The sequence below is a fragment of the Patagioenas fasciata genome, chromosome 15, assembly GCF_037038585.1.
Source record: "Patagioenas fasciata isolate bPatFas1 chromosome 15, bPatFas1.hap1, whole genome shotgun sequence".
In the NCBI taxonomy this organism is placed as follows: domain Eukaryota; kingdom Metazoa; phylum Chordata; class Aves; order Columbiformes; family Columbidae; genus Patagioenas; species Patagioenas fasciata.
Window position 1 is genome coordinate 8,790,931 of NC_092534.1, and position 25,216 is coordinate 8,816,146.

Consider the following 25,216-nt stretch of genomic DNA (forward strand, 5'->3'; position numbering starts at 1 on the left):
GGGGCTTGCCTACAGCCCTCCTGCGGTCAGCCGCACCATGTCCCTCCTGCGAAAGGAACCTGTGCCCTGGGGACCAGCTGCAGCCAGGAGAGCGAAGAGAACAGCTTTTGCCAAAGCAGAGAAACCCTAATGGGGCTGGGAGCTAAAAATATGGTAACTAAATGAAAGGCTGGGACAAGCAAGTCAGTGAAGCTTTTCCGGCTGGACTTCTGTGGCTGCAGGCAGTGGGACACGGGCTCTGTATCCCAGTCCAGGCTGGAACCCAGCAGAGCCGCTGGCCACAGGCACCAGCGTCCTCACACAGCATGGAGAACGTACCCACAGCTCAGTCTTCACCCCAAGGCCTGCCTGCACTAAACATGGAGGCTCACTTCTTATTTTTAATTGAGCACAATTTTATTTTTAATCAAACAACTGGAAAATGAGCTCAAGTCCAGTGAACGCACTCGGGCAGCCAGGCCAGAGCATGACCCTCCCACAGTTTCCCCCAGGGCCACCTCTCCTGCAAACTTCCTACTGATACCCACCACCAACCCAGGTTAATTAACATCCAAGCCAGGTTAATTAGCATTTAAAATTCTGCTCATTTGAGCAGAACTGGCATCACTTCTGACCGGAGGGGCAGGGGCAACAGTGGTACCAACCAGTGCCACATACACCCACGTTGCCGCAGCACAACCCCCTGATCTGTTTTATGGCAGAAGCTGGGACACACTGCTGACCGATGGATTTATGCTCATAAAATCACTGCAGAGGTCATGCTGGCTTGCAGGGAGGGGAGCGGTGAGCACTGGGAGAGGAAGGCAGGGTCTGGCGCTCAGCTGGGCACACCAGTGCAGCGGCAGCAGCCACGCAGGTCTGGTAAGAGAGCTGATATCTGGATCCAGCCACCTCATTTCTTCCTGGAAACCGAGCTGCCTTCACCCGAGCCCATCACAGCCCAGGAGCAAGCACAGCACAGCACACCAGACCTTCATCATTGCAGTGACAGCTAAGGAGACGTCCCCGGTAGCAGCTCTGGGTGCAGGGATTCATGGCAGTTCACTTGGAGCATGAATCCAGAGCAGAAGCAGCAGCATCAACCTCTCTGAAGGCTCTGGATGAGATGGGCTTTACAAGACATGGAGGGTTTTCCACCGTCCCCTCTGCTGGGCTGAAAGAGGAGCAACACCAGGCAAGAGGAGCACCAAGAGGTTCATTCTCACAACTTTGCTGTCTCAGTAGTTGTTTTTTAGGCAATGGCTCAGCCCCTCCCTGATGTCTCTGCACACTCAGTGTTGTTAAACCACCTCCAGCCTGGCCCCACAGTCTGGATCCCAGTGGGGCACAGTGACAGGCTGCAGTGCTGTGCAAAACTAGCCTGCAGATGCCAGGCACCTGTACGGGGTGAGGATGCTGCAGGCAGGACGTGGCTCAGCCCATGTCAGGGCTCCTCACCTGCCTGCACTGAGCACCTTGGCTGCCACAAAAGCTTCTCCAGCTCTACAAACACTGAGCAGTGAGATGTGCTGACCACAGAGTTATACCTCCTGTCACTCTGCAGAGTGGAAAAAGGTTTTATTTTTCCAAATGGCGACTGTGGGGGAAGCACATTAAAGTGGGCAGGGTCTCTGGTGAGGCAGGAACAGCCCTGAGCACAGACCAGCCCAGACCTCCCGGGAAGGGGACAGCCCACCCTGCAGCAGCTGGGATGAACTGGCCCTCAGCTGGTTTTTCAGGAGGGGGCACAGGGGTTTATGGCCACACAGCTGCTCCCCCCATCACCACAGCGCTCAGAGCCCAAAGCCGAAAACCCCTCCCTGGGCTTCAGCGGGGAAGAGCTGCCATCCCCACCCGCTGCTGCAGCCGCCCCGGCAGTGGCTCTGAGCAGCCAGGGAACAAGGAGCCTTTCCAAAGGCCACGCTCATAAAGGCGAACGTTGCAGATGTCTGATGGTTTTATAATGCAGCTCTGGCGGACCAGCTGCCTCCCGCTGATTTACTATCGTATTAACCCCCTCTCAGTCTCCTGAGCTGTCTCCAGAACAGCTGCCTGGCTCCCTGAACTCGTAGGTTAATACAGATACACCAGCGCAGGCTTTTGCTGCTGCAGAAGTCATTTAAGCTGCTGTATTCTAGAGATGACAGGGATACTCATTCATAATCACCACCTCTGCTTGGCCAGGGGTGCCCCAGCTTTGAGCAAGCCACGTTTCCCAGCATCCATCTTCACACCAGGGTGATGATGGCTTGGGAGCTCTGCACGTTCATTGGGAGCACATTTTTTCGGCAGAGGGGAGCAAAGACTCCAGGTCGTATTCTGGCATGGGAGATCCAGCTCAGCTTGTGGCCTCAGAAAACACAATAAGAGACGCCTCAGCCCCAGTGTGCACCCAGAAGATGCTATTCCCCTGCAGAGGGGATGGGGGATTGTCCTACACGTGTCTGGGGTGTGCAAGGGGGGATTCACAGGGCTGGTCACCACGCACACCCACAGAGCACGCCCCTGACTGCCAGTCAGACCTGCTGCTGGTCTCTTGGGTCACATCTGAGCCCTGCTGCCTGCTCCCTGCTCCCTGCCCTGCCGGAAGGCACAGGGCAGGCAGCCCAGCCAGCCCTTCCCTCTTCCTTTTGTTTATTTTTAAAGCAACATCGCGCTGATCTGCAGAAGGGTAACTGAAAGCGTAAAGCCAGGCTGTGGTGATCTCTGCTCCCTCCTCTTCTGCTGTGCCCTGCCAGGGCTGGCTCTGCGTCCCAGCGGAGCTGCAGCTTCTGCCCAGAGCTGCTGAAAGGTGCTGCAGCAGCAGGTGAGACGCTGTGGGTCCGCAGGCCAAGGAGGCCCTGAGATCCCAAAATCCCTCCTCATCAGCCAAGCTGCCATGCAGTGGAGTTGGACTGGGAGCAGATGCCAGGACAATGGTGGTTTAATTTTTTTTAAGACCCCCAAAAGCTGTTTCTAAGGGCTGTAGAAAGTATTAGAGGAAAAAAAAAATCTGCGTCCTGGTGGGTTTACAGGAGCTGTGCAGCAATTGGCACCTCCAGAGGAGGCCAAATAACAAGACAGCTCAAGAAACCCATTGTCGCACAGGAGAGTACGTGGATTATCCTGCCCCACGAGAACGGGGAGCTGGACTCCCGGCTGGACTGCAGAGGAGGTGAACGGTACAGCCCGCACATGAGGAGACAGAGACATCGCAGCACACAGCCTGTCTCTCCTCGGCACAAAAGCAGGACGACACCACACAGGCAAACAGATCTGTTTTTCTCCAGGAGACGCCCTGGGTCCCTGGTGAAGGTTTGCTGGAGAATCAAGACCCTGGGCAAGCTCCGCTGTCTCCACGTGTAGCGGTGACAGAGGCAGCCCTGTGAGAGCACAGTACCAGCCTACCTGCAGGATGTAGTTCTTCCACAGCAGCAGCCCAAATTGCCTGAGAACAACCATCCTCCCATCAGAAGGGGACCGCTGCCACCGCCACCGCTCCGCAGGACCCTGGAAGAGAGAAGAGAGCCCTGAACACCGGTGGCAGGAGGGCAGCACTCACATCCCACCCATCAGCAATCAAGGGCAGCTCTCTGCTTCCAGCCTGATGTTGCAACAGCTGGCTCAGCCCCAAACAGGGGAAATAATGGTTGTGCTCCCTCTCCAATGTTCATTACTGACCCATAAGTGCCAGAGCTCATGATTTCTAGCACAACCCCTCCCTGGTCACTGGCATGACCTGAGCTCCAAGAGAAGGAGGTTGCTGTTTTGAAACCCATCCCAGGAGCACCAGGGATCCTTCACCAGCAGCAGGCAGGGAACCGCTTTCCTTAAGCAGTGGGGACACCGAGTTACAGAACCACAAACACTGGCCCGAGGAAGGCCACCAAATACCTTGCAGCCCATTATTTTGGGACTGGTAAAAATTTCAAGTTGTGCCTCCACCTCCTGCAATGCAAAAGGTTGGTTTTGCAATGTTGGGCGGTGTTTTCCCAGCACAAGCTGTGCTTGGAGAGGCAAGGATCAGAAAAGGGCAGGGAAGTGGAAGGGAAGGTCAGCACTCGAGGATGATACACTTGAGGACGATACACTTGAGGACGATACACCCACGTCTTCCTGCTCTTGGGAAGCATCTGCCAAACCTCCAAGTTGTTTTATTCTCCATTTGCAGCGGCATTTCCTGAGGAAGCGTTGCTGTCCCACCAGGAGATGGGCTGCGATCGCACGCTTGCAGTGTGTCACCCAGCAGCACGGCACAGAGAAGGGGCAGCCCTGACACAGGCAGAGCCGCTCGCCCACACTGCCGGACACAGGACAGGTCCCAACCGAGCAGCCCGCAGCCCCCGAGCATGACAAACCCCCTCTTCCCACAGCAACGGGGCCAACCCGGGCTGCAGCAGCACCCACCAGCCCCACCGCACCCTCTCGGAGCAGACAGCTGCTGGGTTCATCTCCGACAGCGTGTGCTCCAGACCATGGCAGCACCAAAAGCCGCTGCAGAGACAAGGACGGACACATCACCTACCAGCAATGCTCTGGGAGATGCTTGACAGCACTTTTTCCAGCCCCGGTCAGGGCAGTACTGGCTCCCTGGATCCAGCTGACACCCATCAACCTCAGCAGAGAGGCTGGGGTGCTGCAGCCTGCCCGACCTTCACTCCCAGACCGGTGACTGGTAAATGCACATCGTGAGCAGAGCACCGACAGCTGGGAGCAACTCAGCTGCAGTGAGAGCAAGCTAAAAACCACGTAGGTCTGCAGACAAAGCAATAAGCATCCATCTACCCAACCTAACTTACACAACTAAATCCTTCAGTCCTCCTGGCTTGGCGCATATCTTCCCAACCCATAACTCAAGAGCAAAAAAACCACCTGCTTCTTGCCACACCATCCAACAGAAGTTGGAGTCGTGTAACAACAAGTGACATCAGTGTCTGAGTGTTCTGCTCTGGCCAGTGACACAAGAAAAAAAAGCAGAAGAGGTCCACTCCTGCAGCCTCAAAAAGAGATGTCAGAGACGCCAAAAAAGCTTCCCAAGCAGTGAGAGGGGAAGGAACAGCAAATTAAGGGAATAAAACTTTTTGTTCACTTTAAAGATGACAAACCTGACAGGTCAGGCTGCAGAAGGCTGCTGCCCTCTCAGCGCTCCCACCTCCTGCTCCTTCACCTCTCCTGGTTGCTCGCCCCACCGCACCCTCAACACAAGCTGGACACCCCCCGACCGCCCACATGGGTCTTACAGCAGCCATCAGGCTGGTACGTCACTGAGAAAATGTCAAGCAGCTCTTGGGTAACACAAACACTACACTAAGTTGGAAAACTTCATTATTGCCAAAAATTTTTTTCCAAGTTTTTAAGGGTCCCAAGAAAACCCGTACTGGACCTTTTGCTCCAGACCAGAGAAGGAAGAAGCTCAGTTACAACAGAGCTATTCTTACCAGATTTGAGAGCAAAAATGATTTTCCAGGTTCTGGGCATCTGAGATGATTTTTTTCAACCCAGAAGGGAAAATGTTTTTGGAAGACGCACCCCGGATCAGTTCTGAGATGGGGCTTTGCAACCCTGGTCCACAACCTGCAGCTCAGGCAGGGGCCCCATCTGCTCCCCTGCCCATGCCCAGGACCACCTTTGGCAGAAAAGAACGGTTGTCCCTCCAGAGATGCTCTCCTGCCTGACCTCAGCACTACACGCTGCGAGATAAGACCGACTTCCTCAGCAAGAGGCACAGACAAAGATCTGGGGGAAGAGAGAGGCGACCACCACCAGCTTCTGGGAGAACAACCCAGTTCCTCTCCCCCTCACTGGAAATACCCACTCTCCGTGCCTGACCACGGTGGAAGAAAGAGTCTCCTAAATACGTGACGGTGGATTTATCCTGGCCACCCCCAGGGAGCTCAGTGAGGAAGGAGACCCTCCTGCCCAGCCGCAGCCCAGGCAAGGGGAAGCCAGACCGGTCATCACCACCTGGCCAGCACCTCCAGCCCCGCCAAGTGCAGCGCAGAGCTGTGTCGGATAACGTGCTGGCCGCGTCAGCTGCCAGCCTGGACCGGAGCTCTGATGCCAGTGGATTTAGACGAGGACAGGCTGAGGATCGGCAGGGATCAAGGCCACAGCATCCCACCTCCTGACCCATTTCCACGTCGCCGGGAGCCGGCCGCCCTCAGCCGCCGTCTCAGCAGAAAAGGCTGGGCAAGCCGAGCAAAGGCCACGTGCTCCCAGCGGCTGGCAGTTATTTTAGAGCACTCGCTGCATTTCTGCTCTTCTGATGTCCCGTTCCCATAGAAACTAGGCCTGGAGATGGCACACATTGCCTTCTTTTTAATAAAATCAGCGTTTATGCCCAACGACTTGCAAAGGCACTGTGTGATCCCTAGAAGATGAGTTGCAGACCCTGCCAGGTGCATCCATCTCTGTGGCCATGCTGGAGACCATATGGTGCCTGGCGTGGTGGCATCATGTCCCCAGAGAGGGCTGTCAGCACCCAGGTGCTTTGCATGCTGCTGCCGGAGCAGGAAGCGCCTCTCTGCTCTCCATACTGCCCATGCTGGCAGCTAAAAACATGAGCACGCAGGGCAGGGGGAAGGAATTTTCTTTGGCCAGCGTTTTCAGGAAGAGCGAGTGATTTCCGACGCCTGCACGACTGGGAAGTCCCGTCTCCTGCGGCTAGGTCCTGCAAAAAGCAACCAGGGCCAACGGCTGCCAGACCAGCTGTGGGTGTCTGGAGGCACACAGCTCTCACCGCTGGCTTTTTCCTCCCTCTCTCGCTGTTCACAGAGATGCAAGAGTCACAACACAGCCAGACCATAAAACCTGCACCTACCGCAGGAGAGCTTGTGCAAACATAGCAATAAAACTTTCTAGGAGGCTGCAAGCCCAGCGGGGTGTGAGGGGCTGCTGACCCAGCAGTGGCACCAAGCACGCAGGACAGGCAGCCTTGCAGCCCTCTGCAAAACCACCACTCCACTGAGTCCCCTAAGGATACAGTTTTGCCCCAGACAGGAACTACAAGCTTCAAAATATAGAAGTAAACACAAACAGCACTGGGGCTGCGTCCTGTTTGGAGAACCAGGGGGTCATTTTTGTGTGTGGTCACTGTCAAGGGTTGAGGCAAGGAGGAAGCGATGGGGCCATGGAGCCTGGCAGGCTCCTGGGTGACTGAATCACATCCACAACAAGACCTCAGGCAGCAGGAGGAGAGAAGAAGCTGCTGCACCAGAGTTGGTTGTACCCTTTGCTTTAAAATCACCATCGCTGGTTTTTCCAGAGTTTGCAGTTGCACGTAAAGAGCCAAACTCTCTGCAAATTCAGTCACCTTATGGATTTGGCAAAGGAGCAAGGTCTAAAGCCCGACAGGGGTTTTCTTGTGATCCCTTGTGCAAACCACCCGCTGCATCTCAGCCACACAGCCGGGGACAGGCCAGACACGCAGCGAGCCCACGGCAAACAACAGCCAGGTGAGCTCCCGTCCCTCGGGGGCAACCTGCACTTGGGCTGTGCTTGCTAAGAGCAGATACAAAACTATCCTATGAAGCCATGGTTTCACACACCTGAACCCTGGAGACCTGAGCTGCGGCTTATTTATACTTTGAGGAACTCATTTTTATCAGTGGTACCCGCTTGGCGAGATGCCCCGGGGTGTAGATGGGTGCCAGCGGGTGCTTGCTCAGTCACCAGCAGCCCCACAAGCCGGTGTTTCTGTCCTACAGCACAAACGGGGAGGGGTGACACTGAGCACCCGCCTGCACCAGCCTCAGCCGAAGGGGGTGGCCAGGTCACCGACAACACGCAGTCCTTCTCCGGGTGTCGGCAGCGATGCAAATCTGTACGTGCATCCTGGGCAGAGCCTGGCAGGGGCGCGGTGCTGCCTGCGAGGGAGCCGGGCACATGGCCGCCTCCGGCATCCCTCCCCGCCGCGGACCAGCATCCCCCGGCCCCGCCGCTCCCCGCAGGGAGACGCGATTCGCGCCGGCCGCACCCGGGGATGGCGAGGTCCGAGTGCCCGGGGCTGGCCGGGCCGAGACCCGGCCCCACGCACGGAGTACCCACCGGGACCGGGCTGGAGCGCAGAGGCGCCCACGGCGCTGCCCCGGCTGACCCCGGCGGCTGCGGCGGGCGGAGCCGGACGACGGGCCCCGGAGGCTGCCGCAGCCCCGGGCGGGGCCGCCCCACCGACCGGCCGCGGAAAGGCCGCTGCCCCCGCACACCCACCCCACCGGGCCGGAGCCCCCCCGGTGCTCACCTACCCACCGGCACCCACCCGCCCCCGCACTCGCTCACTCACCCACCGGGCCGGGCGGCTCCGGCTGCGGCTCCGTCCCGCGGCCCCGCCCGCCCCGACAGCCCGGGCCCGCCCCGCCCCGCGCACGCGCCGCACCGGCGGGCAGGGCCTGAGCGAGTGGGGGGTGCGTCATCGGATGTGCGTGAGTGAGTTTGTGCGTGCACACGAGTGTGTGCGCGTTGGTGTGTGTGTGCATACCTGTGTCTGTATTTCACTCTGAGTGTGCGTAACTCCGTGTGTGTGTGTTACTCTGTGCGTGTGCGCGTACACCTGGGGATTGCGTGTACCCCTGTGTGTGTGTGCACCGGTGCATGTGTACAGGGCATTGCACGCCTGTGTGTGCATCAGGCACTGTGTGTATGCACCCAGGGCACTGCGTGAGTGCACATCTGGCCGTGTGTACAAGGCATTGCACAGCTGGGTGCACACACACTAGGCATTGCATGTGTGCACAGATGTTTATGTGCACACACACACACGTGTGTGTCCCAGTGCAGAGCTGCATGTGTGTGCCCACAAGTGCCCGTAGGTACGCTCTTACCTAGAGGGGAACATTGGAGAGCCTGTGTGTAAGGGGCTGTGGTTGTGCTTAGGACCCGTGTGTGTGTGCAGGGGATTCTGCATGTGCAAGGGACTGTGCATGTACAGGACACGGGCTTGTGTACTATCGAGCTGCAGGTGTGAGCAGCTGTGCATGGCTGTGCTGCACAGGTCATTTGGGCTGAAGCCTCTGCGTTTCTGGTGCACAGCCCGTGCTAGCGTATCTGTTTGTCCATCCACCCCAATCCTGGACAGCAGCACTCCACACTGTGCCCTGCCGCAGTTTTTGGGAGCACAAACCCGCCTAGGTCCCATCCATCTGGGCAGCGTGCGTGGGAACACAGTGCTCCAGGGCCTCTCTGGGGCCACTCCAGCTGCCAGGTGGCACCTTCCAGATAAGGATGAAAGTGCCGGCAGAGGAGGGGGTTGGTGGAGGTGGGAGACCCGTAGCCCTGCCAGCCCTGCCCGCTCCCGCTGCCGGCTGCCAAGTTGGCAGGTGAAGGGGCTGGAAGAGTGAGCCTGGCTGTTGATGCCGGGAACACCGAAGGCAAGAAAGTTTGCTCTGGGTACTTTACGGGAGGAGGGGAGGAAGAGGAGGGTAAGGAGAGAGAATGGGGACAGGGTCAGCCACAGCTCAACACAGCTCTGCTGCGTGAACAGGGCATGGAGTCCCCCTGGGTGGCTGCCTGGTGCTACAAAATGCCTGGGAATATTTGGGGCGCCAAGGTGACCCTCAGCCCTTGAAGTGCTGCCTTTCTCCACATGATAAAGAGCAGCAATTTTTGAGGGGTGATGAATACTCCTGTGATGGCTTTGAGCATGGCAGCTTTGGAGATGGTTTTCTCCTGAGGTCTTTTCATCTTGGTCGGTGTGGGGTTTCATAGTCATACACCACACCCCAGCTGGCCCCCGGCAGAGGAGAAAATAAACAAAGAAACAGAACCAGGGCAAGGTTGAAGCTGTCTCAATAAAGGAGAGAAAGAAGCAGCAATATCAGCTTTAAAAATAGCCATGTACAAATGGAGAGTAGCACCCCATGACTGCACTGCTGGGACCCGTCGAGCTGGAATGGGAGACCCTGTTCACCACCGTGTTGGCTTTGCCCTCGTTGCTGGCAAAAGCTGAGGTTTGGCTTCTTGAGTCACCTGGAGCAAGTTACAACCTGTGGGTCTGACCCCATAACAAGGTCACCACAGGGTTTCTCCCCCACTGACCTGTGCTTGGGTCCCATCTCCCACTGGGCTGCACTGGGAGATGCACAGACCCAGTGCCTGTCTGCAGAGCCACAGCCGGGAGCCGTGTCCCCGCGCACCCCTGGCTCATTCAGCAGACACCAGCGGAGCAGAATCCCATCTGTCAGAGACAACTGAGCAGCCGCCAGACCGCAGCAAAGCTTTCCAGCTCGCACTCATCTGCTTAGAGGCATCCAGCAAAGCTCATTACAGGGCTCAGGCTCAGTGAGTTCCCAACCCACAGCAGAGCTGCACATGCCCTTTGCAACGTGAATAACGCTGGTTAGCTGGGCGTGGGGATGGCATGTGCCTTCCCACCGAGCATGGTCCAGCTGAGGGCTCGTCATCTCTCCATTTGCCTTCCCCTATCACTTGTCACCATGTCGCACAGCATCCTGCTGTGACTGCAACAGGAATGGCGTGATGAAGGTCTCACCCTGGGTCTGTGACCCAGCGCTTGCTGCAGCGTGGGGACCCTGTCTCAGATGATGTCTGCAGCCAGCTGCACAGTCACAGGTGACTATGGTCCTGGAAGGATCTGGGACAATTGGTGCCTGCAGTGACACACCAGAGCCTCGTGTCAGCCCTAACTGAGCCACCTATCCACACCCCTGCTTAAGCCCAGGTTTGATCCTCCCCAATTACAGCCGCCTCAGTTCTCCCTGTGACCTTCCCCATTGCCTCACGCAGTTCCTCTCCATGCCTGCCTTTGAAGGAAGCTGAGTGATTAGATCAAAACAAAAGTCTTGCCAAAGAAAGTATTTACAGGCTCCTCATGGCTCCTAGAACAAAAGATGAAAGATGTTGCAATGAGGTGCAGTGGCATCGCGGTGACTCAGCTTGCACCCGGGATGGGGACTGTGCAGGACACATGGTGCCAGACTGAGCAGAGACACAGCAGAAACTCACAGGATGCTGCCAGAAAAGGGCAGCGGGTATCAGGCAGCCAGGGAGTGCTTGCTCGGGGGATGTCCCTCTCTGAGATCTCCCATCACTCTCTAGCCAGCCGGTGCTGGCAGGTCAAAGCTGCCAACCCCAGTCCTGCTGCCTGCTGGTGGCTTGTGTGTCCCTAAGATCATCATCTCAAGCTGTTCTCTACCACCTTCCCACATTGGCTTTTGTCACCCCCATCTCCCTGGGAGTCATTCCCATGGGGTAGTCACTGGGGTAACCCCATCACCAGCAGCAGGGACACCCAACAGGCTGTGTCAGACCACCTGCCTGGCTCAGAAGCCCCAGCCCTGTCTGCTCCATGCCTGGTTTCAGGGTCAAACCTGTTCGTGGTACCAGGAAACCACCTTATCTGTCCATTGAAGCAAGGCCTCCCCTTCACCATCCAAACAACAGCCCTTTGGATGGGTTGGCAGAAGCGCTGTGCAGGGGGATGTCCTGCTGAATCTCCAGCTCAGCCATGCCAACTTGGATGCATGGCCTGGACCTGGCACAGGGTGCACTGGCTCCTCATCTCACCTCCTGCAGCCAGTGGGACAATGCAGATATTGGGAAATGGAACATCACTAAACAATTTCTTCTTTAGTTCCTCTGCTTTCCTTGTGGCCCTGCTGCCCCAGTATCCAGGCAGAGACTCTGGCTGGCGTTCAATGCCTCTGCCTTTGTGCCACCATCCCTGCAATGCTCCCTGCCTTCCCTCCTCCCGCTGCCCTGCTGCTGCCTGTGAGGGCAGGGAGGAGTGTGAGCAGGGCAGACACCCCATACTGCCCAGTGGCACCTTCCCCCAGGGCAGCTGGAAGCTTGGGGACAGGCAGCAAGGGCTTCCCTGGACACCGCATCCCATGAGTGGCTGAGCCAAGGACAAACAACCGACTGCTGCCAAGAGCATTTCCCACCTTGTCCTACTTTCTTCCCACACCTTAACTTTGCTACAGTGCTGGATGGTGCAATCCTGGGACTGGCATTTTTCACTCTTGAGGGCCACTGCCCAAGAGGGAAATGCCAGGATGATGGTTCTTGTGAAAGCGGGGAAGCAGATCCAGCACCTTCTGCTCCCCCAGATGGACCAGAAGAAGAGCCCGCTCCTGTCTATCTCCCAGTGCCAGGACTACACATGGCCTCACAACCTCCGGCCCCACACCCGGGTGTTATCAGCAATGCAGCATCAAGGGGTTACTGCTGTAGAAGGGCAGTGTGTGTGTGTGTGCACACAAATGCTTCAATCCTCGCTGGCCGTGGGCAGAGGTGTCTGCTCTGCACAGCCAGGAGAGCTGGGAACAACCATTTTTTTTTTGGGAACACCAGCTGCACAAAAGCAGAAAGGATGGGGGGCGTTTCCATCTGGTCTTATTCTAGGAAAAGATGTGTGTCTGTTGCTTCCCAAGCAAGATCCTGAGGGTTGCTGCAGCTCATCCTCCCTCGCATCTGCAGCACCAGTGCCGTGGTGAAGAGGTTCCACTCCCCAGTTTGTCCGCAAGAACCTGGCGGGGGCTTGGGAGGAGAGGCTGCTCCCCTCCAGCCCTGGGGGGAGTCTTGCTGCCTTGCCTGGGTGCCGGTGCTTTTTGGGGAGATGATCAAATCTGTTGGGCTCCTTTCTCCCAGGCGCGGATTCCCTCTTCCCTTGTCCCCAAGGCATGCTGGTTTGCAGCCCCACAGCCTTGGCTGGAGTCTCTCAGCGTGTCACTCTGCTCTGGAAGAGTGAGGTTTTGCTTGTAAACAAACTGCTTAAATGTTAGGGTAAGACTAAATGGATAGGATCTGTGCCATACCTGTGCTAGTCAATACAGACATAAGAGAGCAGATCTTGCTGATGCTGTACAGTGTTTCCATGGTCAAATTTAAAGCTGACTGTGAAGAGCTGGAAAGGGATCACAGGATGTCAAGCAGCTGAGCAGAGAGACATCAAATGCAATTCAATATAATTAAATTCAAGGCAATGTAGAAGTAACCCTATGTGTACACAGCTTTAAATGAGCTTTGTCGTTCAGGAAAGAGATGCTGGGGTCTTTGCGGGTGCTTCGCCTGCAGTTCTGCATTGGCAACAAATGGAAAAAGGCATTGGGAAGGAATTGCTGGGATTGCTGTGATGTGTGAGCACGGTGGGGGTGGCTCGGAGAGGACAAGACAGGGAGGCAGAGAAGAGCAAGGAGATGGAGCAGCTCCCATGGGGGAGAGACTTTATGCATGCTGCAGCCTGGCAGGGCCATGGGAAAGGGACCTGGTAAGGGGTCACTGAGAGGGGAAAAAAGGAAGAAATATTTCAGTTTCCTAGAGCAGAGCTTCAAGGAACACCACAGGGCTGGAATGATGGGAAGCACTTTCCAAACCGTGCTTTACCGTGCTGTGGGAAGCTCTCTCTGCCACGAAGATCAAGTGTGCAAATGGGTTCAAAAGGGAACAGGAGAGAGTGCAGGGGGTTGGTTTGCTGGGGCTGCAGCAAGTCCAAGATGCTCCCAGGCCACTCCTGGGTGAAGAGCACCAGGACAAGATCCCTGTTTCTTTCTCTGACTCAGCCTTTGTGTGGTCCCAGCTCTCCCCACCATGGTCCTTCCCCGCTGTGGCTGTGCTGGGCACACCAGCCCGGTGGCACTTCCCCAGTGTCCAGAGCCTGGTACCTGCCACAGGACCAGCCCCAGCCGCTCTCCAGTTCCTCTGCCCCCTCCTGTGTGCCCCAACAGCCCTTTGTGACACCAGCAGCGCCTGAGCAGCCCCCGGCCAGGGGCTCCTGTGCTCACCCACGGGACTTGAGAACCTAAAGGTTCAAACCAGCAAAGCTCGACCTGGTGCTCTGCTCCTTCCTGCTCCCCAGAGGCTCCCCAGGAGTTGGTTCCCCTCCACAGCCAAACTCCAGGCTGGTTTTCAATGCCCAAGGCAGGAAAGTGGGAGCAAACTCCTGCTGAGACCAGGCAGAAGGTGTAATACCCACAGGTACAATCCCCTATCAGGCATCTGCAGGAACCCAGCCCACCCTGCCACACTGCTGATGCAAATTACCGGCGACCAAGTGGACAAAATTGCTCTTTCCTCTTTCATCCATTTATTATAGCTTTCTTTATTGCCAATTATTACTTTCAACACACCACTGAAATAGGGTGGGGAATTCTCTTTTGTGATGATAGGTTGGTGGCTCTTGGAAATAAATCTTTAAGAACTGTCTTTTTCCACAGTTTTCTACCTGCCTCTTCCCACCACTGTTTTTTCTCAGGGTTTTTCTTGGCTTTATGAGGTTTGACTTTTTAAAGCACCGTGTATTTTTGTTTACTGAATGGATTATTCTATGCCCAAATTGAATGTAATCAGGTTGTGATCACTGTTCCCTAGGCAACGACCAATGAAATTACAGAGCTATGATCATGAATTAACACTGTTTTAAAATGGTTAAAAAAAAAAAAAGTAACTGTAAGGCTTAATAACTTATTGCTGAAACAAAATATTCACAGCAGTGCCACCAATCACCATGGAGGGTTTTAGCATGAAGATGCTTGGTCCTGATTGAAGAACTAGAAGACAAAATACCATACACCACCCTGTAAAGGTAAATTCAAACCAATTTGATGACGAAGAGATGCTTGTTTTCTGCCAAAATGCCGAGGGGATGTTTTGGTTAACAAAGGAATTGCTGTCTGCACTTATATGGGGTGTGGGAAAAACTGGAACTGAAAAGAAGGTTGTGCGGCAGGGGTGACAGTGAAGGTGAGGCAATTCAGTACAGCCCTGCTGCCACTGACAATCCCAGGGAAAAATGAAACAGAGGGATTGTAGAGCGCAGTGTCCTGATGAACGTGAGAACCCGGTCAACCTGCCCTGTCGCTCCTGACAGCATCCACATGCTTTAAAGAAAAATCCCAGCAACAGGCTGCAGAAACCAACCTGAACACGTGCTGCGCCTCCCAGTGCCAATTGGCAGAGTTTTGGCTTTGCTGGGATTTTTTCGTGTGCTTAGTGAATGTTAGGAACGCGTTCCGGTGTTTGGAGGGATTGGGAAGGGGTGACCAGCCCGCAGCAGAATGAAGTCTGTGCAGAATACCTTGTCTGGAGAAGCATTTTCCAAGCCCCAGAGCCCGAAGTTCACTACTGGGGCTGATACCCCATATATTTATTATTCAATTCTACTTTCCACTGTTCTCTCATTAGCCACACACCAAGCCCATTCCTCATTCTCCACTAAGCTTTTGTGAGCGCAACTGCTGTGACTTGGCTCTTCCATCACAAGCCATCTCTTCCAGCTTCTCGTTGCTCCAGTTCACACCCCATGGCTGGTGTGGCTGCCTCACTGGGAAGGGTTTTGAAAATCAATATTGTTCCATGCAAGATGTTCTCTGGGATAAGAGATTCCCAGTCCCCACTGCCCTTCTCCTCCTGCCATAGGGTCCTGGGCTGGGGCACCTCGGCCTTATCCCTCTGGAACAGAAAAGCTTGAGCTCATCTACACTTCTTTTATGGTAATATATTGGTGCATACTCGAGGTTTATAGGTGTACAGTATATGTAAGGGATGGTATATGCACACATGTACACTGAATGTACAGTTAGCCCTCCCAGCCCTATGTAACTGATTAACTCTAGCACTCATTAACTTGTGAGAACCTGCTCTGCAGTCCTAAGGTCGTTTTTAAGTAGCCCGCTGACGTTGTTTAAATAACAAACTCCACAGGGAAGCACTGGGGACAGGTCCAGCTCCTGCCTGAGGGAGCCCGCTCCGCCGGGGCGGCTCCTTCCCTCTCTCTGGCCCCGGCTTGCCAAGGGCGGCCTGCCCGCCTACCTGTGCACCCTCTGGCGACGCCGCTCGGCCGGCCCAGGGCAGCCCCATCCCAGGGCGGCCGCGGAACCACCGCGGGCTCCGCTCCCCCTGCCGGGGCCAACGTGCACAGCAGGAGCTCCAGCGCATGCGCGGATGCCGCCGCACCTGTCGGGGCGGAGGGTGGGTGCGCTCATGCGCGAGCGGTGGGCGTTCCCGGCGCGTGCGCGGGGCGCGCGGGGCGGGCGGCCGGTGCAGGGGTGGCTCCCGGGCATGTCGGGCCGCGGGCGGCGGACCCGCGGGCGGCGGAGGCCGGCGGGGGCGGAGCCAGATCCGGAGCGGCCGGGGCCGGAGCACCCGGTGCCGGAGCAGCCGGGGCCAGAAGGGGCTGGCACCTCCCCGAGGTGGTGGCGCCGCCGGGGTGGGATGTGGGGCGGAGTGGCCCGGTGGGGCGCAGGCGGTCGCTGACGGCCGCTGACGGCTGTTCCCTCTGTGCCCGCAGGCCGAGCCGGTTCTGCCCGCAGTGCGGGCGCGGCGTGGAGCCCGCCTTCCGCTTCTGCCCGGCCTGCGGCGAGAGGCTGCCCCCGCCGGAGAAGGAGACGCAGCAGACACCGCCGGCCCCGCCGCCGCAGCAGGCCCGGAGCCCCGCGGTCCCAGCCAGGCGCTCCCTGACAGCGAGGCCCAGCTCCCGCTCGCCCCGCAAGGCGCGGCCCGGCCCGGCGGTGCCGCTCCCGGCGGACACGGTGCTGACGGACCAGGGCGGCCGGCAGTGGAGGCTGGGCCGGCTCCTGGAGCAGGGCGGCTGCGGGCTCATGTACGAAGGTGCGGTGGGGGCCGGGGCAGGCGAGATCCCGGGAGCGGGGCCGGTCTGCCTGGGAGGCCGGGGATGGAGGGTGGGCTGCGGGCAGGACCGTGGTCAGGGCAGGAGCTGCTGGGCTGGCCATCTCCTAGGGGCCTGCAGCCGCTCTCTGTGTTTGGTGGCAGCTGTTGGGACATCCCTAAACGGACAGACCCTACCGTGAACACACGGTGCAGTGCGGAGGTGAGGGCACTGCAGGTGTCCTCCAGCATGGCAGTGACCAGCTGGCCCCTTGGGGTCTGGCATTCCCACACTGGGCATCCCAACTCAGATGCTGCCACTGCTGTAAGATCAAGCGGATGCTGAGCTGCTCTCTACATTGACAGAATGCAAATCATTAGAGGCCATACTTTTTTTCTGGTTTTGAAGAACGTAAATGCTGTTGACACCATGCAGGAGTTCCTACGTTGTAGGTGGTGCCGGTATTGGTTAAATGTCAGTTCAGGATTCTCAGCCTGTTTTGGAGGTCAGAAGAAAGCAGCTAAATCATCGGGGCTGCTTCTCAGCTGTTCAGTGGCTGCCAATCTTCTCTCTGCAGTCTAGTTATAAACTTCCAAAGGAAAGATTTTGATCTTATTCTCCATTGTTAACTTGGAAACAGTCCTCAGGAGGAATTTTTGCCATTAGTAAGCTTTGCCAGATACTTGACTTTAGTTTCTTTTTAGTTACTTATGTCGTTGTGTAACAAAGTCCGGGCATCCACCAATGTCTTTAAAAAGATATGATTTAAAAAGAAAAATCTATGTTGTTATAGGGGAGGGTGCCTTTATAGAAACACCTTTTGGATGATGAAGAGCATGTAACCTGTGTACAGCCCTCAGTCTAAGAGCAGGAGAAGAGTGACTACCCCAAGGCCAAGTGATGGGTGCAAATCTTTTTGGAGGAGGAAGGCCATATATAACTCCATATATATGTAAGGCCATATATAAGCCAATGCAGAGCAAAAGGGACTTTGACATCTCTGACAGAGTTGACAGATTATGCAGTGAGCTGTAGGGAATGCTCAGCAAATGAATTTGGGAGTGCATTTCAGATTCGACTAATGATTTGTTCTTTAGTGCCATTTTCAAAGCACCCCACTACTGTAGCCATGCCTAGATGCTTCTGTGACTTAAGCAGAACTGCACTCAAAGCACGTCAGGGGTGCCGTGCTTCAGGAGCCAGGTAAGAATTCTTTTGTAGTAATCTGGGAAGATGCTGTCACAGAAGATGCTTTTGCAAAGACCAAGTGAAAGAAGCAGAGGCTAAGTAAAAGCCAGCTGTGCAGGCTGTGTTTGATGGTACCTCTTGTCCATGCTCCTGTAACCACATGTGTTCCATCCTTCCACAGCACAGTCAGCATCTGGAGGAACCAGTCCTCAAAAGCAAAGATACTCCCTCAAACTTGTGAGTTTTGATCTGTTTGGGTAAGGAATAGTGCATAGTGTGTTGTGTCCAGGGCCTGACTCATTTGGCCTGTAAGGCTCAGAATGTCTGAGGAATTCAGAGAAAATGGTCACAGCAGCCCTGTCTAGCTTAGATGACTGTAACTTCTTGAGAGTGTCACACTTGGCTTTCAGTAGCAGTTGACTCTTCCACTAAAGGTGTGAAGAAAACTACATGAGAATTTTAAAAATGAAAAGCCCTCATCCCAGAAGGTTGCCTCTTCAATCCACCATGCTCGGTAATCTCCAAAACTGAATTTGGTGTTGTAAGGTAGAGATCTTGATTCATTAACGTCAGACCCTTTTGTTTTGTTTTGGTGTTTTGTTTTGTTTTGGTGTTTTGTTTTGTTTTGGTGTTTTGTTTTGTTTTGGTGGTTTGTTTTGTTTTGGTGGTTTGTTTTGGTGTTTTGGTGGTTTGTTTTGGTGTTTTGGTGGTTTGTTTTGGTGTTTTGGTGGTTTGTTTTGGTGTTTTGGTGGTTTGTTTTGGTGTTTTGGTGGTTTGTTTTGTTTTTGTTTCGTATGGCAAGTGTACACATACTCTCCTGAAGTCTGGGGAAACCGGAGAGGTTAGAACTTGGTGGCTGTGCTGAGGGAGTATAGTGAACCAGCACTGAGAAAGTCTGTAAGGCCAGAGCACATCTCTTTAAATCAAACAGTAATTATAGTTGGAGTCCCAAGCCAGCTTTCTAGGTACTTGGCAATAACTTGGGTTCTCCAGAAACATGCTGTTTCCAGTAATAGCTGTTCTGCAATGGAAATTCAGTTTTTCATTAAGTCACAAACTAGAGCAGAAAGACTGATTTCTTGTCTGCTGTGGCTCTTGGGGGCTGCTCGCTTGTGGGAAGACCAGTGGTGACTAATGGCTCTGTGGGGGACCTGGTGGTGCCTACTCTTGTGCGCACTTGAAAAATCATTTGCCCTTTTGTCAGAAGAGACATTTAAGAGGATGGAGAAACAATACAGTGTGAATGTGGAAAGACAGCTAAGTGCCACAAAACTAGAACCAGGAAGTAGGTGGGAAACTGTAATCACTTCTATATGCAGCACTCCAACTCCTCTGTTTTGCTCCTTTGGCATCTTTTGGCGTTTTGCTGTGTGGCCTTCTGATAGTCGAGCCCAGCCCATACAGAGGGCTGCAGAGTGCGATAGGGCACCAAGGGCCTTTTGGCTCCTGGGTTTGATGGCTCAGATTGGCTCACCAGGCAGGGTGCAGAATAAAATATCCTCTGGGACGTAGTCATTTGTGGTGTCTGGAGCCTGCTGATCCTCCAGCTACCTCGGCCAGTTGTGGGTAGGGCCTTTAGTATCAAACCAGCCAGAATAGAAAATGTCTGCCTCCTCCCATGCGTAATAGCATCTGTCCTAAGTTATCTTGCAGTATGCTGGAGATGCATATATATAGATATATATATACACACATATATATATCCACATGTGCATAGGCAAACACATACATACTGATTGTAAACTATGTGCATTTCAGGTCACTCGATAACAGCAGAAGTAAAAGGGCAGTAATGCTTACTGATTTAAAAAGATAAATTGTAGGATGTCATCACACTTCCCAGACGCTGGAACATCACCAATACAAACTTTCTTACTTGTCTCACTTTCTGACAGCTAGAATAAAATGTTATAGTTCTTTGTTGGGACTTGCCTATTTGCAGAAATAACCTCATCTGTGCCATGGATGAGAAGGTTGCCTCTGGCTGCTTCTAAATAACAGCTTTGGGCCTAGAGCTCACTCTGGGTTGCCAGATAGTCTGTGTTGTCCAGGTGCTTTTAACCCACAGACAGTTGTAAGTGGTAGTGCTTGAAATGTCCCATGTGAGCCAGCTGCTCCCTTGTTCTGTGTTGATGCTCAGAGTTTATGTGGTTGTTAGGAGCAGCATTAAATAATGAACCGAAAGACCTGAGCTCTCTTCTCAGCTCTGTTGCTGATCTAGTATTTGATTTGGGGGGTGGGAGCGGGGGTTGTTAGTTTCTTTAGAATGAGTAGTGAAGATCTTTTAGCATTCTTGCCCAAGTTTCCCTTTCTAGCAGGGTGTGTGTGGATGAAGTAACACTCCTCCTTCCTGTTCCCTTCAGGATGTCAAAGATGGCAAGATCTACAACGAACAGAACTTCTTCCAGCGAGCTGCAAAGGCAGGCACAGGTTGGTGCTTCTTGGAAGGGCAAGAACTAGGCTGCTTTTTGGGAATACTGGCATCCCTCTCTCATGAGTTGTGTGAGTCTCTCGGAAGGCCAGGCTGGAACAAACTAATTCGCTGCATGGTTGGTGCCAGAGTGCTGAGCAGTTTGGCCAAGAGCCTGCTCTGCCAGGAGTCTGTGTACCTTAGGAAACCACAGTATTGGCATTTTGAAGCTTTCTTGCTCTGCCCATGCTTTGCATTGATCTCCCTGGTAGCTGTTCCCCGCAGCCTGACCTGCCTTGGCCCCCTCTCCTGTGCCCGTTCCACGAGTGTTTCTGTCAGCTGCTGTCTGGCATTTACTCCATTGACCCAGAAACCTGAGCAAGAGCAGAGCTGGCCAGAGAACCTGGGCAGGTTTTTGAGCAGGGCTGCTGGAGGACTTCATGTCAAACTCATGCTTCTGGGAGGACCATAAAAATCTGCTTCTCCATCCCTCTCTCTCCCCACTACTTTTACCTAGGCCTATGGCAACCACCTGCCCTCACTTGCTCAGGTATTCCCCATGTCCTCTTGGTGTTATTGTTCCTCTGCGGTGCTACATGCATTGACATGCCAATACCCCAGCACATTAGGCTGGCATTTCTGGGACAGAATCAGTGTGAGAGGCTTCCAGCTGTGAGCTGCCCAGGGCAGAGCCAGCCTTTGGGAAAGGGCATCCCTGAATGAGCTGCTTTGTTCTAGAGCTCCGTAGCAGCATCTGCCACACTGTGTCCTCTTCTCTCCCCTTCTAGTGGAGAAGTGGAAGAAGTGGCACTCTCTGCCGTTGCTGGGAATCCCCAGTTGCGTTGGCTTTGGACTGCATGCTGATAGCTACAGGTGAGGTGACTCCGTGAAGGGCACAGCTGAGCTCTTTTGGCCATGACTGCCATCTTCTTGGGTTTTCCCTCTCCTCTCCTTGCTGTCTGCTGTTTATTTTCTCATTGTCCTTGGGCTCCTAACCTTATGCACTGCTCCTATCTCATTTATTAATAAGTGGTTTGCCTCTCTTGTCATCCTGTTTTCTTCAATCCTTGTATTGCTAGTGAAATCATTGCTTTTTGCTGTTCAGGTCAGGGGACACCTTATTCCTACCTTACAAGACTCAGACTATATATCTGCAACATGAGTTCAGCATGTTTCTCCTTTTCAAGGAGTTTTCCCTTATCAAAAGTTGAGGAAATGTTTGCCCAGGTCACCTGGGAGTTGAAGGGGAGTTGTAGGGTGTCCAAATCAGGTGGGTACTGCTACGTGCTAAGCCCTTGTCTCTTGCAGGTTTTTGGTGTTCTCTGACTTAGGACGAACTCTTCAGTCAGTCCTGAACGATGGCTTACATGTGCTGAGGGAGAAGGCAGCTTTTCAGATTGTAGTCCGGCTGGTATGTAGAAAACCAATACTTTCTTAGAGACTTTTTCAGAAAAGACCTGTAACTTTCTTCTGGATCTTTTAAAAGTGTTTTAAAGCTGATCTGAGGGTTGGCTGAGGTCTTGAGGTAGCACTTCTCATGCCTGTTGTAAACTTGAGTAGCATCTTTTGAGCAATATTGAAGGAATTTGGGGCAAGGAGCATGAGGGAAACCTGACGCTTGAACATTAGAGGCTGTGAGACATGTGGGTTTTTGTGCTCCTCTGCACAGCCATGGGGAGCTGCCGAGGGTCCAGCTCAGTGATAGCCAGGGCACTGAAGGAGTCTGCATGGTTCTGATATGCTCACCTCTTCTGTTTACTCCTAGCTAGACTGCCTGGAGTACATTCATGAAAATGAGTATGTGCATGGGGACATCACGGCTGAGAACATCTATTTGAACCCAGCAGACCTCACACAGGTAGGGAGCAGGAGCGGTGCTGCGAGGAAATGGCACTGAACGTGGGTTTGTGCACTGGGACAGAGCAAGACCCAGGTTCCTGCTGCTGGGTAGGGGAGCAGCGCAGTCTGCACGGTGCTCAGGCACCCACTGCGGTGTGGGATTTCAGGCTGTGCTGTAAGCAGAATTCGTACCTCACACGTGCTCAGATGTTGTATGCTTTTTGATGCCTTACAGGTGACCCTAGCAGGCTATTGCTTTGCGTTCCGGTACTGCCCAGGAGGGAAGCACGTGGCTCAGCGTGAAGGCAGCAGGACCCCTCACGAAGGCACGATAGAATTTATCAGTCTGGACAGCCACAAGGGAGCAGGTGAGTCTCCGTTTCTGACATGAGCCAGCAAAGGTCAGCTAGAGCAGTGGTGTGGCAGTGCTCTTTGGAGCTAGGGCTCCCTGCCGGCATTTCTGTTGTTGCTGCTTTCCAGGCATTCACAGGTATCTGGAACCAAGTTCATGTTTGGGCTGTTTACTCTTGCCTCTCCCTGGGCTGCTGTGTTGGGACTTGCCAGGTCACCCAGCGAGTGCAGCAAGAGGTGCAGGGATGTTCCTGCTCCATCTGGAGCCTTGGCTGCTGCAGGCGTGCGAGGAATAGAAAACAGGGCTGCTTCATGCTGGCTTAGCAGGGATCTTTTTCAAGCCAGACTGGATCCCTGCCCAAAACAGATTTGCAGCAGGCTCTGCTCTGACCTTGAAGCAATGAGAGCTGGAAAGGCATTCAAATGAGCCAGTTCATCTCCTGGCTGGGATGTGCCTGTTCTCTCCCAGTGTTCAGACTCTGTAAATCTTCTTCCAGAGGCTGGGAGGTGATGCCTCAACTGTGAGTTAGCAGGCTCCCAGAAGTATTGGTATCCTAGAGCACATCTTAATGAAGCTCTTGCATTTCTGTACTTCTGCTCTTTAGGCATGAAGCTGCCTGTTTTACAGAAGGGGCACCTCAAATAGAGACTTCCAAGGTTGTGCAGCAAGTGCTGGAGTCCTTACTTCCCTTTGGAGGAGGGGCAATAGCCTGGGTCACTTCTGAGATGGCTCCCAAACTTCTATTTTTTCACTTGTGAATATCTCTTCCTTCCCATCAGGACCATCTCGACGGAGTGACTTGGAATCTCTGGGCTACTGTCTTCTGCAATGGCTCTGTGGCTTCTTACCTTGGTCTGATGAGCTGGACAAAGTAGAAACTGTGATGGAGAAGAAGGAAAAGTAGGAGAAATCATCTACTCTTTTGGGAAATTCTCAGCAGAAAAAAAAAAATGAGAGAGGTTTTGTGGCTGAAATCATTGAGTCATACTACGCTGTGGGTAAATCCCACTGTAAAGGCTGAGCCTTGACCAAAGGGTGTTTCATGAACCCTAGTTTCTGCTGCACTTAAATGTGACCATCTGAATTCAGCCTTTTTCTGTCGCTGTTGCCAAAGACAGGCTGTTTGGGCACCTGCTCCGTTGCTTTTCATCTGACAGCACTCTGCGCTGATTATTCCAGGTACAGAAGGGATGTGAAATGTCTTCTCCATCTGTGCTTCAGGCAGAAATCCATTCCAGGTATGGGCTTCCTCTCTGTGACAGTGACTTGGGGAAGAACAATTGACTGTACCTGAAACTAGAACCTTCTCTGCATTGCGGTGCTAGTTCAGGATGGCTTCCAGTGGCGTTGGTGACCAGGCATTGCATGGACTGGTTGACAGGCTCTTCCTGTGAACAACTCCCTTGTTTTCTTTACAGGAAAACAAGGAGGGCTGTTATCCATTTTCTGTACTCATGAGCCTTGCTGAAGAGTCAAATGTTCTGGTGGTTTTAAAAATGCAAAATTTGGGGCTAGAGGTCATTTCCCCATCCTATATTTGAGCTTCATATTAGTCTTTGGCTTTATTTTCTGTCTCTGCAGCTGGCCGAGGCAGGTGGGTGAACTGTCTCCATGGAGAGCAGTCTGAGGCAGCTTTGTAAGGACAACTGGCGTTCCTGTGCTGCTACATGCAGTGACGTTCCTTGCTTTGCAGATGCACTGCTGAACTACTTGCAGCAAGTAATGGCACTAGAGTATGAGGAGAAGCCTGACTATGGGGCCCTGCGGCAGCTCTTCAAGAAGCCACTGGAAAAGATGAAAGCTTCAGCTTATGACTCCGTGGATATCAAAATGGTGCCCTAAGTAAGTGCCAGTAGCTTAGACTGCAACAGCACAAGGCGCTTGTCCTGCTGTGCTGCTGGGGGCACAGGAGCAGGACGGTGCTGCTGCCCTGCCCGCGGGTGCTGCAGGCAGCAGTCAAGAGGGGAGGACAGAGCAAGGTGATCTGTGAAATCTCTACAGTGAGACCCCAGGGCTTTTCCTGGTGCAGAGCACTGGCCCTTCAGCATTCCCTGTATAGAGACCAGTCCAGTGCTACATAAAGCCAGGCTTAGCCTGTGTTACAGCATGTGTTTCCTCAGCTTCTTGTGGTGATACTTGTCCTTGGAGGAACAAAACAAGGGTTAATAAAGCAAAGGCTGAACAGTCTGCAGGGATGTGGAGGTGCTACCAAAATGCACACTGATGCAGTCTGGTCCTTTTTTCTTTTACAGCTCTGGGCTTATCTTTTGCTTTTCCTCTTCAGAGAGCAGCTTGTAGGTCTAGTTTTATTGCCTTGGGCCTGTGGCAGTAAGTGGTGGCTCTCTAGGCCCAGGTGCTATTTTGTCCATAAGGCACCTCCAAGACTGAGCCTTGATACAGAGACAGATCTGATGTTAATCCAGGGGCTGCATCAGCCAAGGTCACTGAATTCAGCAGCAAGCCCCAGGGAATGTGGTGCTAGCTCCTCATCCCCTAATCTGCTCTTCCTGGGAAGGAATTTAACTGATTAACATTCCTATTTTGTGCTTTTTCTTTCAGATCAAGAAAACCTACACAGGAAGAGTTCAAAGATTTCCACAGTGTGAGGCCTTTCCTACAGATATATAGTTTTTACCTACCTGTTTTAGAACTGAGAGAGGTTTTTATAAGCGTTTTCTTCCAATTTTAATGTGACCTAATGCTAAATGTTGAGCCACTGCCGTAACAAGTTAATGTGAACACATTCCTGCATGGCAAGTCATTGTCAGCAGTAACTGGAGAACTGCAGTGTAGCCACTGGGAGAAGGGTGAAGCCTGGCACAGAAGAAGAAATCAGGGATTTTTATTTTTTTAACTACAGTGGCATTACATAATTTTGTAATAAACTTTGTGGACAAGCACCCAAGGGTGC

At 53.7% G+C, this 25,216-nt stretch overlaps 2 protein-coding genes across 3 annotated transcripts in view; one reads left to right on the plus strand and one right to left on the minus strand.

The window, feature by feature from the left end:
* ABCA3 (ATP binding cassette subfamily A member 3) overlaps window positions 1-8,304 on the minus strand; it is a 31,336-nt gene extending 23,032 nt beyond the window's left edge. The window contains exons 1-2 of one of the 2 annotated variants that reach the window (XM_065851188.2): window positions 8,240-8,304; window positions 3,367-3,468 (exon numbers count right to left, since the gene is read on the minus strand). In XM_065851188.2, the coding sequence (XP_065707260.2) occupies window positions 3,367-3,420 (54 nt within the window). In that variant the 5' untranslated portion in view covers window positions 3,421-3,468; window positions 8,240-8,304. The remainder of the gene's footprint in view (window positions 1-3,366; window positions 3,469-8,239) is intronic. The other variant, XM_071815276.1, reaches the window with a different exon arrangement.
* A 7,631-nt stretch (window positions 8,305-15,935) lies between these two features.
* VRK3 (VRK serine/threonine kinase 3) lies at window positions 15,936-25,205 on the plus strand. Its single transcript, XM_065850419.2, has 12 exons — window positions 15,936-16,100; window positions 16,199-16,518; window positions 17,886-17,941; window positions 20,068-20,134; window positions 20,903-20,987; window positions 21,423-21,525; window positions 21,880-21,972; window positions 22,189-22,321; window positions 23,085-23,205; window positions 23,485-23,543; window positions 23,999-24,147; window positions 24,865-25,205. Exons 1-11 carry the CDS (start codon window positions 15,970-15,972, stop codon window positions 24,145-24,147), a joined length of 1,317 nt encoding a protein of 438 aa, XP_065706491.1. The 5' UTR covers window positions 15,936-15,969; the 3' UTR covers window positions 24,865-25,205.
* The last annotated feature ends 11 nt before the right edge of the window (window positions 25,206-25,216 follow it).